Here is a 13773-nt window from a genome sequence, read left to right as displayed (position 1 = left end):
AGTATTATTTTTAATATAATTAGTTATTTCTAATACACTGCTCGTAGTAGTTGGGGGAAAACTTTTACTAGTCAACGCTGACGTGATTTAAATTGGTGAAACTTGTAACCTTTTAAAGGCTAACCTGTGGTCTTCTAATCATTAGAAGAGAGTTAATAGAAGCTCTCTTAGATACATCATCGTCATGAAACTTGTAACCTTTTAAAGGCTAACCTGTGGTCTTCTAATCATTAGAAGAGAGTTAATAGAAGCTCTCTTAGATACATCATCGTCATAAAACTTTACGCGTCCACTGCTGGACATAGGTCTCCCTCAGCTCTTTATCTGTCTGTCTTGTGGGACTTGCATCCAATTATGGCTTATACGCTTCAGGTCATCAGCCAATCTGGTTGATGGGTGGCCCCTGCTCTGCAGTGCTTCTTGTCGGCCTCCAAACAATGCGTCTTTTCCATCAGTTGTCAGGTAATCTGGTGACGTGCCTTGTCTAATTCCATTTTAGCAACGTGATTCTTTTAATAACGTCTATTGTTTTTGTCCGAATAGCTATGATGATTGCCGACCTCCGCCGCGGAGATAGCACTTGAAGAAGAAGAAGATTGTTTTTGTTCTACGACGTATTTCTTTGATTGGGATTCGGTATCTCAGAGAGACACCCAACATCTGGCGCTCTAAAGCCCTCTTGAGTCACGCGAATCTTGTTTTACTACCTTTTTGTGGGTGTTAGTGCTTCCGCCCCATCAGTGAGTAAATGTATCACACACTGATCAGAAATTTTCCTTCTGAGGCATACTTTTAATTTACCAAATGCTGCCAGGTTAACCCTATGCGAAGGAGGTGCTCACATGTCTGGTTATCTTTGCCCCACCAAATTCGATGTTTTAAGTATCTATACGACGCAGTCTGCTCAATATCCTTTCCATCAACAGCAATATTACTATTTAGTCTTTAGATCTTTAGTCCGATCTCCAAAGAAGCTTGATATAATTTTTCCAACATTATTATTACATCATCCATACGATCGGCTATAAGAAACATCGGCTATAAGAAACAGAAACAGAAGTCAGCAACAGATACGGACTAGCTCTTAACATAAAGAAAACCAAATTTATGACAATTAGTAAAAAACCAATAGTAAACGCTCATCTTACAATCAACCAACAGAATATCGAAAGAGTCGAGCAATATACATATCTAGGCACCAATTTAAATAGCCAATGGGACCAGTCAACAGATATTAAACAGCGAATAATAAAAGCAAAAGCAGCATTCGTTAGAATGAGAACCATTTTCAGCAGTCGAGACATATCATTAAAAACAAAATGCCGTCTATTGAACTGCTACGTATTCACAGTTCTGCTCTACGGAATGGAAGCATGGACACTGACTGTTGCATCTATGAATCGGCTCGAAGCTTTCGAAATGTGGTGTTATAGGCGCATCTTACGTATATCCTGGGTTGACAGAGTTACTAATGTGGAGGTCCTGCGTAGAATGGGGAAAGAATGTGAAATTCTCATGACCGTCAAAACTAAAAAGTTGGAATATCTAGGACATTTAATGAGAAATCAAGAACGTTACGGCCTTCTCCAGCTGATTTTCCAAGGGAAAGTAAATGGTAAGAGAGGACCAGGAAGAAGACGCATTTCCTGGCTTCAAAATTTACGAAAGTGGTATAACACGACTACCACTGAACTATTCCGCGCTGCAATAAATAAAGTAAAGATAGCCGTGATGATCGCCAACATCCGGAACGGATAGGCACTTTAAGAAGAAGATAAGAAACATGTCATCTGCTAGTCTCAAATGACTGAGCTTCTCTCCTTTTATGTTGATACCATACTCATTCAGATGTGTCTGCTTCCAAGAATGTTTTATAATTGTCGTATATTGGTTTTAGGAAAGTTAAAGAACTCACACGGGGACTAAGACGAAGGCACAAAGGAAATATAACTGATTATGACGGAAACATCATCTTGGACAAACAGAGTAAAACGTAAAAAAGAATAAGAATGTGGAAAGAATATCTAGAAAAACTATTTGAAGACCAAAGAGATAACACCTTTGAGCTAGAAGAAGAGGTAAATGATACCAAGAAGTGGACCAAGAATATTACAGCAGGAAGTTTATTCCGCAATAACACAGTTAAAGGATGGCAAAGCGGCAGGCCCTGATAATATACAAGCAGAACTACTCAAACTATTTCCCCCAACCAGTTCGGGTTCACAAATGCTGTTGGTACTAGAGGCTTTGTTCTCAGTGCAAGTCTTATTCCAGAGATGCAGAGACGTCAACTGAGACGTATACGCATGTCTGGTTGATTACGAGAAAGCGTTTGATCGAGTACAGCACGCCAAGATGATACAAATACTAAAAGAAACAGGAATTAACAACCAAGATCTGAAAATAATTAGAAATCTTTACTGGAATCAGACAGAAAATCTCAGAGTTGAAGGTAAACACACTGACTATATAAAAATCATGCGTGGAGTGAGGCAAGGCTGTATGTTGTCTCCTCTAATCTTCAATCTGTACTCTGAAAGAATATTTATCAAAGCACGAAACTGAAAAAGGTATTCTACTAAATACTTAAATACTTAATACTTAAAAATTCGTAACGTGGTCCACCCATGGGTTCCATAGGATAGGATATTATATACATAACATTTGTGTTATGTATACAGTATAATAATATAAGTGAACAAATATGCATATCTGGGAACAATGAAGAATGAACAATCCGGGAAGAAGACGACACTCATGGATGCATAACCTGCGACAATGGTTCGGACTAACATCGACCGAACTGTTCAGAGGTGCCGTAAACAAAGTCAAAATAGCCTTGTTAATAGCCAACGTCCGAAACGGATAGGGCAAAGGAAGAAGAAGGGAACAATGAAAGTAAAGGAGATCAAAATCAGAATAGAAAAGACTAGAGCAAATTTCAACAAAATGAGAAGAGTGCTATGTACAAGGGATTTAAATTTGGAACTAAGAGTTAGGTTGGCGAGGAGCTATGTTTTTTCGATTTTTTTATTGAATGAAATCTTGGACCTTGAATGCGACATCAATGAAAAAACTTTAATCATTCGAGCTGTGAGTGTATAGAAAAATTCTGAAAATATCGTGGACAGAACACGTCACAAACAAAAAGGTTAAGAGAAGGATGAATAAAGAAATAGAAATTTTAAATATAATTAAAACAAGAAAATTGGAATATCTAGGACATATTACTCGTGGAGAGAAATACACCTTGTTGCAACTGATGATGCAGGGAAAGATCCAAGGAAAGAGTAGCATAGGGAGGCGTAGAATGTCATGGCTGCAGAACCTGAGAGAGTGGTACGGATGTACATCAAATGAACTTTTCAGAGCAGCCGTCTCAAAAATTCGAATAGCTATGATAATTGCCGACCTCCGCCGCGGAGATGGCACTTGAAGAAGAAAAAGAAGATACATAACATTTAGTCAAATGTATTTTTAGATTGTTAAATCTCTTCTACTACAGAATTTTTTAATTTTTATTAAGTTGTGTTCCCAAGGTCTTGTAGTTTTTACTCTTTCAATTTGCTAGTATCCTAACATTAAGGTTTCGTTTGTATTGTTGTTCTCCCTAATTGTCTTGGCCTAGGTTTTATGTTATTTCTCCTTGTTTTGTTATATTTACTTATTTGTTTAAATTAGAGCAGTGTATGTAGGCATATTTAAAATATGAAAAATATTTTTTGTATATGCATTTTACTTAATTTACATAAAACTAATTGCGATAAGGACTACGCACTATATATAACTAGCTAAATATATATATATATATATATATATATATATATATATATATATATACATATACAGGTTGTCCAGAAACTCTCCTGACAAACGAAGACCGGAGATTCCTCAGATAATTTTAAGATAATTTAAACTCATTCACCTATTTCGAAAATGCTTCCTAAGGGAGCTAGAGCTCTTTGGTGATTTTGCTTTTTGGCGCCTTTTTTAAATACCTCCAAAACGCTTTTATATAGGAAATCTGGTACAATTATTTATCCTCCATAGTTAAATCGATTTCATAAATTCCTAATTTCTAGTACCTATCATAGGTGTCCGTTTTGGGTAAGTCAACGGTTATTTCACCAGATAACTTTTTTGTCTTTACCTTTTAAGCATTCGTAATGCTAGATTATTAAATTGTTAGGTATTATAGTACTAAAAGTTACTCTTACTCTAAGTCGATAGGATACACCGTTGTTGAGAAAAATCGATTTGAAAATTTGCACAACGTAGATACCCTAAATATTTCCCAATTATGATCCCACTCACTCAATATTTACAGCTCTTCATCAACGATTAAAATACACGGTCGTCTCAAAACAAGAACGACGGCGAATAAGGCAAAACATTACTATAAATGATCACAACTTCGAAGTGGTTAAAGAATTTAAATATCTAGGAGCAATAATCACAAATGACAACAAATTAGAGCGAGAAGTTGAAACGAGAATAATGACAGGAAACAGATCTGTCTTTGCAATGCAACATCTAATGAAGTCAAAACTTCTTTCACGAGGTACAAAAATCCGGATATATAAGACCATAATACGACCAGCAGTTGCGTATGGAAGCGAAACATGGACGCTAACAAAAAGAGAAATAAATAAATTGCTGGTGTGGGAACGTAAAATTCTTCGAATGATATATGGCCCTTACAGAGACAGCGTGACAAACGAATGGAGGGGCAGATACAATAACGAGCTAGAATCTCTATTCGGAAAAGAAAATCTAGTCAGATATATAAAGGCCAATAGACTCAGATAGGCAGGGCATGTGATACCCAGTAACGACAATCGCCTTATAAACAATGTGTTCTGGGAAAGGCCAGAGGGAAGAAGGTCTGTAGGGCGGCCTAGAAAAAGGTGGAAAGATGCAGTCAAAGAAAATCTAGAGAAAATGGGAGTGCGACAATGGGAATTACTGGCACAGGACCGACAAACATGGAAAGCAATAGTAAACGCGGCAAAGACTCACGAAGAGTTGTAGCGCAATTGATTATGATGATGATGATAATGATCAACGATTAAGAGAAATAGGTTCAGTGGTCTCAAAAAGTAATGAAAGAGAAAGGCATGACTATGTAACAGCCAAGACATTTTTAAGAAACTAGAATGGAACAATAAGGGTATCAACGTCGACGGATCATACTTAAACCACTTGCGATCGCAGATGTCATAGTTTTAATAGCCGATAATATCCAGGAACTAAATGATATGTTACAACAATTAAATGCAGTTTCAGGAGCAGTAGGCTTAAAAATGAACTACAGCAAAACAAAAATACCGAGACCAGACAAACATAACAATACAAAATCATACCATAGAAAATGTTGAACATTATGTATATCTAGGTCATGTTATCAAACTAGGAAAACCAAATCAAGATGCTGAAATTAAAAGAAGAACACAACTGGCATGGGGCGCTTTCGGCAAATTAGCATATATCTTGAAAAACACCTCCATTCCTGTAAACTTAAAGAAAAAGGTGTATAACACATGCATACTACCAGTTTGTACTTACGGCTTGGAGACAGTAGCCCTTACCAAAAAATCTGCTAAAAAATTAGAAACAACGCAAAGAGCAATGGAACGCATCATGCTTGGAATATCACTAATTGACAAGATTAGAAACACCGAGATAAGACGTAGAACGAAGATTAGGGATATTGTGGAAGAAATTACAAAAATGAAATGGCGCTGGGTAGGTCACGTAGCCCGATATAATGAGAACAGGTGGACACGGAGAATTCTAGAATTGAGACCAAGGACGACAACAAGAAGCATGGGAAGACCTCAAAAAAGATGGGTAGATGACATAAGAACAGTGGCAGGCAAACAGTGGATTAGATTGGCGCAATATAGAGAAAGATGGAAGCAATTGGGAGAGACCTACATTCAGGAGTGGATGGAAAATGGTTGACAAAGAAGATGTAACAGCAGCACCTGAAGATGTTATTTTAATGGAAGTTGAGGACAATCCAGAAATTAGCGTTAGAAGACTATCTGCCATGTATCCCACAATTTTAAAATCTTCCGTAGGAAATATTTTATACAACAAAAATTTATATCCTTTTTATTTTACAAACGTACAAATACTACAAAAAATTTTTCTTAGTTTGGGCTTCCTATTTTAGAATTATCTGGTTTTTTAAGTTTCTGTTCCAGTGAATATTAAATTTACGTCGCAACCAACCGCCAGGACATCAAGGCATAACTAATACACTAAAACTTTTTATTAAAATATTATTTATAATTATTATTTATTTAAGCTTTTCTTTTTTTTTTCCAGTCTAAAGAAAAAATGATGCGTGGCGTTCGGAGGGGCTGCGTTCGGTTAAAAGGGGCGGTTATCGGTATCGATGACGAAGATGACAGCACGTTTACAGTTACCGTTGATCACAAGACCTTTCACTTCCAAGCTAGAGACGCGGAAGAACGACAAAAATGGGTGCATGCTTTAGAAGAAACGATTATTAGACACGGCAATAGGGTAAGTAATTTTGGTCTTTCAAATCTTTGGTCAGATTAATCGTCTGTGGTTTTGATTAATATCTGCTTCGTGAGCAAATTTTTCCTTGAGATTAAACCACAACTATAAAATAAATTATTTTTCTACGTTTTGTCTTTTATAACGGTTTACGTTTTACAAAACGAATATACTGTTTTATAGTTGGACGGCGTTTTATAGAAAGAAACCATCCTCAAAACGTTACTGTTGAGTAAATAAGTGTTTAAACGCTTATAACTCGACAACGATGAACTCTGACAAAAGTTATTACGGATCTTTTTCGTTCAGAATGACAAAAAACTTTAACCCTGGCGAAAAAATTAATTTTTTAAATTGATTTAAAAATAGTATATTAAAGTATAAGTGGATATTGAGGTCTTTAAAACACGCGCGATTTTTCGAGCACGACGTCCCAGCCAGATTGCTCGAACTAGATAGAGCAAGTGTTTTTTTTTTGACGACCAGTTATCCACAAATACTTTACGCAGTTTTTTTATCGGTACATTTTTAAATCATGTATTATTACTCCAAAAATTGAAATAAGGGCTGATAATATAAAATGGTTGAATTTATGATGTACATCAGTATACCTTTCGTTGTTATGGAAATTAGAAAAACAAAAATTAATTTGCAATCTGTCACATAATATAAATATTGTTATTACTGGTTGTATATTGTTTAAAGATGAGTTATAACATTAATTACTTAAATAGTAAAGCAGAATCACGGTTAATAACACAAAAATCGAAAGACGCTTTTCAAAAAGAATATGACAAGTTGATTAAATGGATGGAAGAGCAAAAGGTAAAAAGTAAAGTTCGTGTAACCTTCTGGCTAAGGCCTAGTGTTAGGGTTTTCAGGTCGCGCAAGCGCCCCTAACATGACCTAACGACTACTTTCGTAGCCGGGACCGATGGCTTTACGTGCCCTCCGAAGCACGGTGGCAGCTCAGGTAAATTAGAAATTTTAAATTTTACGGTGCCGGAAGCGCAAATGGTAACAGATACAGATGAACGAGTTGTGTTTGCTTACCTTCAAAAAATGTCGGAACAGTACAAGCCGTCGTAAATACAACCCCATTGGCTTTCGAGAATATCGGTAGTATTCATTTGAACAGCATTTCCTCTGATTTAAAAAACGGAAATATAAATATTTCAAACAATACCAACTGTAAATCCATATAACAACAACTTGACATAAAAGTCGATAATAATATATAATAAAATTTCATACTAATAGAGATATTAAAAAAAATTTACGTTCGATAATATGTATATATAAACATTAAATATTCAATGAAACAATTCGAAGGAGGTTTTTATAAAAATAAATTAAATTTTTATTTACATATTATGTATATACACTGTGTATTTTCTCCAGTCTTTTTCTTTCAGTCCACACAGGATTGCCCAATGTCCATTTTCCGCCTTCGTTTCCTTCTTCTTCTTCTTCTTCTTCTTCGGCTTTTCCCATTATGAGTTCGCCGTTTTCGTCCTCCACAGCACTCTATTCTCCCAGTCACCTTCTCTGAGGTCTCTATCTATCATAGCATTTCCGACGTATGTTTTCCCTCTTGTAGCAGGTCTTCCTCTCCGTCTTCTTCCCGGCGGGTCCCAGTTTAATATTCTTTTCGGCCACCTATGCTCTGGCATTCTTTGTACATGCCCGTACCACTGCAGGGCTCTGTTTTCCAACTTTTTTGTAATTGAGCATTTTACTTCCATTCTGTTCCATATTTCCTCCGTTCTTATTCTATCCGCTCTTGTGATTTGTAAACATCTTCTCATAAAGTCCAGTTCAACTGTTCTTATTTTATTTCGTATTGTTGTTGTCATTGGCCATACTTCCGCTCCATATAGGGTAATATTCATCACTTTGCTTTGAAATATCCTCTTTTTGTTTTCTTTGGTTAGAGTTTTGTTCCATATCACTCCATGAAGTGCTCTTGTGGCTTGTTTTCCCCGTGCTATTTTCATTTCTATATCTTTCATACAAGTACCATCTCGACTAATCATTGACCCTAAATACTTAAAAGCCTTACAACTCTTAATAGTCTCTTCTTCTAAACTTAAGTTCAAATTTGTAACCTCGGGTCCAATACATAAGTATTCGTATGGTACGAATACTTATGTATTCGTACCATACTGGTACGAATGCTGGTTCTCTTGTACTTGTATGCTTATTGTTCCGCATTTTCTTTTTCGCTCATACCACCTTTTCAAAGCCTGATCTATATATATGTTAAAAAGTGTAGGTGAGAGACCACATCCCTGTTTGAGGCCTTTTGTTGCGGTGATTGTTTTTGTTATTTCATTACCTAACTTTATTTGGACTTGTGTTTCTTTATACAGTCTTTGTGTTATATTCACCCATTTCTCTCTAACGCGCATTCTTCTCATTGCTTCCCATAGTTGTTTCCTGGGCACGCTGTCGTATGCTTTCTCTAAGTCGATAAAGGTCATATGTGTTTCAATGTTTTTTTTGTTCTTTTCAATCACCTGTCTCATAATGAATATATTATCTAAACATGATCTGGCTTTTCGGAATCCGGCTTGTTCTTCGCTATAATGGTCCATGTGTTGTTCTAGTTTTTCTTTTATAACTGATGAAAAGATTCTTGCTATTGAAGGCATTACACTGATCCCTCTGTAGTTATTTGGTGACCTTTTGTCACCTTTTTTGAAAATGAGGACATGTATGATAAATTCCACTCATCGGGAATCTTCTCTCCTGCTTCGATTTTATTGAACAACATTCGTATAAAGGATACTATCCTTGCGCCTCCATATTTCAGCAGTTCCATTTTTATGTTCCCTGGTCCTGGTGTTTTATTGTTTTTGGATTTCGTTAGTGCTTTATTTATATCTTCCTCTGTGATTTCTGCTTCCTCAGTTATTATTGTCACAGGGTCGTATGAGATATACTCCGGCCTATTCTCCTGCAATAATTTTGTGTAATACTTTGTCCACTCTTTTGATGTAATTATCTGTATGGTATTTTTACTTCGTTTATTACTTCTGATGTTTTTTATTTTTTTCCATGCTTCCGTTGATCTGAGCCTTCGTTTCCAATTTATTATAACTATTTCTATTAATCCTCCGGATCAGAAGATCAGCCTTGTGTTTGCAGGATCGCCATATATTATAATAAAAATCCCAAGTGGTATTTAAGGGATATTAAAGGGTTTATTAACTATTTGTTACTATAAATATCTAAATACCTGCGTCATTTCAATGTTAGCTTAAATGTTATTGTTTAAAGAAACTAAGCCACTGTCTAGATCACCAATACGTACTTTCAACTCGGGTCCATGGATGAATCGTTGTTAAACATAATAGTTAATTCTTTCTATTTTAATTTAAGAATTGCTTTGCCGCAAAGACAAAGCTGATTACATCTCTCAAATGTGCAGAGAGATAGAGGAACATGGCTGTCGAAATGAACCGAGGAATTTATTTCAGAAGTTCAAACTCCTTGTCAGAGAATTTAAATCTCAAACGTCGTCTGTAATAGATAAGGAAGGTAATCTAAAGACCTATACTGACAAAATATTAGAAACATGACGAAACTACTGTGGCGAGCTATATAAAAATAACGAGGTACCAGCAGACATTCAATGGCCCTCTGACTACCCTAGAGAAGCTATTGTCTTACTCGCTGAAGTCAAAGATGCAATTAAATCGCTAAAGAGAAATAAATCCCCAGCCACTGATTTAATATATATAATAACGGATTGATTACGGCTGTCGCCGCTTCTTCGCCCCCCAATTTCCGTCTTTTTCTGTCATATGCAGTTGCCTCTTCTAAGTCTCTTGTCGCCATTGCTTCATCAATATCGTTGCGCCAACTTCTCTGTGGTCGTCCTCTCTTTCTTCTTTCAGGAGGAATCCATTCCAGTACTCTTCTAGGCCATCTGTACTCTGGCATTCTTTTAACATGTCCGAACCAGATTAATTGTTTTCTTTCTATGTCATCATTGATATTTCGCTCAATTTTCATTTCGTTTCTTATTTGTTCGTTTCTCACTCTCTCCAGTTTCGATCTACCGCAGCTTCGTCTTAGATAATCCATTTCTGTCGTCATAAGTTTGTTTCTATTAGCTTTGGTGACGTCCCATACTTCCGAACCGTAAAATGTAATACTTTGGACTATACTACGGTAAATATATTTTTTGGTTTCTCGTCGAATTGTTTTTTGCCAGAGAAGAGAGTTTAAGGCACGGGTCGCTGCTCTGCCCTTGTTTATTCTTTCCCTGATTTCATCTGCGCTATTTCCCTTCTTGTTGAAAATGACCCCCAAATATTTGCAGGATTGCACGCCTTTGATTTTGTCATCTTCCAAGACTAGATCACATATTTCATCTGTTCCCACTGAGAGATATTTACATTTTGTCATATTATGTTTAGACCTGCCACCTCATATTCTTCTTGCAGTTTTCTTGCCATATAGCTAAAATCGTAGCTGTCTTCGGCAATTACTACCTGGTCATCCGCAAAGAAAAGTGTACATAGCGTGTTTTCTTCCACCGTTATTCCCATGTTTCTACATTTTTTTGCCCATTTCACTAAGGATCTGTCCAAATAGATTTTAAATAAGGTGGATGACAGACAGCAGCCTTGTCTTAATCCCTTTGTTGTTTGAAAAGGAGAGGTGATTTCTTGTCCAATTTTAATTCTTGTAAAGTTTTGTTCGTAATATTTTTGAGTGGCATTAATAAGAATTGGGTTTATTTTCAAGTTACCCATTTCTATCAATAGTTGGGAGATCGGTACACTGTCATATGCTTTTTCCAAATCTATTAAAACTATATGGGTTTCTCTATTTCGCTGCACTCGTTTTTCCATTGCAATTTTTAATGTGAAAATATTATCCATAGTGGAGCGTCCGACCCTAAATCCCGCTTGTTCTTCGGGTTGTTTGTCTTTATATCATTTTCTATCAGGTTTCGTAGTACTTTTGAGTATAGTCGACCTATAGTAGCAATCACTGCGATCCCTCTATAGTTTTTAGGATCCGTCTTTGTGCCTTTCTTATGTATTGGAAAGATATAAGATTGTCTCCATTCTTCTGGAATGATTCAATACCAGGTGAAATACTACAGTTACTAGGTAACAAAGGATTACATATCATCCATTCTATCTGTGTCGCTGTTTGGAATTCAGGAAAATGGCCATCTTATTGGTGTACCTCAATTTATATCCCGCAGCAGCAAAAAAGGAACTACTACCAGATGTGAAAACTACCGCAGACTGTCACTAATAATATATGCTAGTAAAATCTTTTTGCATATCATCAAAAACAGATTAAAGCCTGCCTACATTACCAAATATTTCAGGAACAAGCGGGGTTTGTAAAGAGTAAAGGTACACGGGAACAAATCCTGAACTTGAGACAACTCATTGAAAAGTCTAGAGAATTTTAAGTACCTATGAATATATGCTTCGTTGACTACCAAAAGGCATTTGATTGTGTATGCTGGATAAATCTGTGGTCCATTTTAATAGAAATGGGCACACCAATGTACCTGGCGACACTTATTAAAAATCTGTACCAATCCAATATAGCAATAGTACGACTAGATCAGAAGTTCTCAAACCAATTCAAAACCAAGAGAGGCGTTAGACAAGGATGCGTGTTGTCACCTGACTTATTCAACATTTATGGTGGACATGTCATGAGGATGGCTTTAGATAGATGGGCCGGTGGAGTAACAGTGGCTGGTAGGAAAGTCTCCAATTTAAGATTTGCTGATGACACTACACTTATAACAGCAAATGAGCACGAAATGTTTAATCTCCTGCGAAGAGTTGAGTACGACAGTAATAAAGTTGGTCTAAAAATCTATAAAACTAAGACAAAAATAATGGTGGTCGCCAGATTCCACACTATTCAACTGACTAACATGTTTCAGGTATACCAGATAGTGGACAATTTTGTCTATCTCGGGTCTACTATAACTAACGATGGTTAATGTGAAGCAGAAGATCGGAGACGTATTGGTATCGCAAAAAATACGATGAGTCGCCTAACTAGAGTTTCGAAAGACAGAGCTATCTCTCAAAATATCAAGATGAGACTGGTGAATTCCCTTGCGTTCTCAATATTTCTATACGGCGAAGAGACTTGGACCCTTCGCGGGCGCGAGCCCAAAAAATTAATTCCTTGGAGATGTGGTGCTGGAGAAGAATGCTGCGCATACCTTAGACAGTTCATAGGACAAACGTTTCCAGTCTAAACCAACTCAAGATTAAAAAAAGGTTGTCCACAATGTCTGGAACGTATTCTGCAATTTTTCGGTCACGTGGTTCGAAGAGGTGACGATAGTCATAGTCATAGTCATAGTCATCTTTATTGATCCTTTAAGACATTCAAAATAAATGTATAGGATACGTCACTACAGAATTTGGTATAAAAAACATTAATGTGTATAATACAATATTCACAGTGTAAAAAAAAATTGACAAAACATAAAATATATAAAATAACATTTTTACAAGTAAAATATGAAGCTATTGCAGTTTGTCCTCAAGATATTCATTTATAGAATAATATGCTTTTCTTAAGAGTAAATCTTTAACATTTTTTTTATAACATAGTTTGGAGACATCAATTGTTTCTGGAAACGTTCCGGAAAGAAGATCAAGAGAACGATCGATAACTTGGTTCAGCTAAAGAAATTAAGAATTCAGCTGGAAACTCATTCTGCGAAGCTCTCAGAGCAGCTGAAGATACAGACCAATGAAGATAAATTGAATGAAATCCGGATCCTCAGTAATGGAGAAACGACAAGAGAGAGAGAGAGAGAGAGATAATTTAAGAATATTTTTCGTTATAATACTTAGAGTTTAAAACCTTAGCACATTGGGATTGGTCAATCCAGTTAATTAAAGCAATTAATTAGCAATAAAATATGCAGTTAAATGTGTCGATAGCAATTAATTGCCATCTAATCTATAATTGTCAGAGTAGTCGGTGCGTTTTGATTTGGTTTGAGTGTTCTTACAAACTCTATCTGATGACGGGTAGACCCAGAAACACGTGTTAGGGAGTGGTAAGGGACTCAAATTAAATCTAAACGCAACCATTTTCGTATAAATAAAATATGCCGCCAAGATGAGAACTTAAGCCCTTTTTATTTTCGAGATATAGCCATGGCTGTGCTAGCTTTGTCGTAAAGCGTACTTATTGTTTCTCGGAAACGGCTAACGCTATAAAGTTTTT

At 36.3% G+C, this 13773-nt stretch overlaps 1 protein-coding gene across 2 annotated transcripts in view; it reads left to right on the top strand.

Annotated features, from left to right (window-relative positions):
* The window catches only part of LOC140434195 (oxysterol-binding protein-related protein 9), a 249344-nt gene that overhangs the window by 98943 nt on the left and 136628 nt on the right, over positions 1–13773 (top strand). For both annotated transcript variants that reach the window (XM_072522278.1, XM_072522279.1), the window contains exon 2: positions 6334–6534. In XM_072522278.1, coding sequence (XP_072378379.1) covers positions 6334–6534 — 201 coding nt within the window. The remainder of the gene's footprint in view (positions 1–6333; positions 6535–13773) is intronic.

This window comes from Diabrotica undecimpunctata, chromosome 2 (assembly GCF_040954645.1).
Source record: "Diabrotica undecimpunctata isolate CICGRU chromosome 2, icDiaUnde3, whole genome shotgun sequence".
NCBI lineage: Eukaryota > Metazoa > Arthropoda > Insecta > Coleoptera > Chrysomelidae > Diabrotica > Diabrotica undecimpunctata.
Note: the sequence above shows the minus strand (reverse complement) of the source record. Positions and strands in the feature narration are given on the sequence as shown.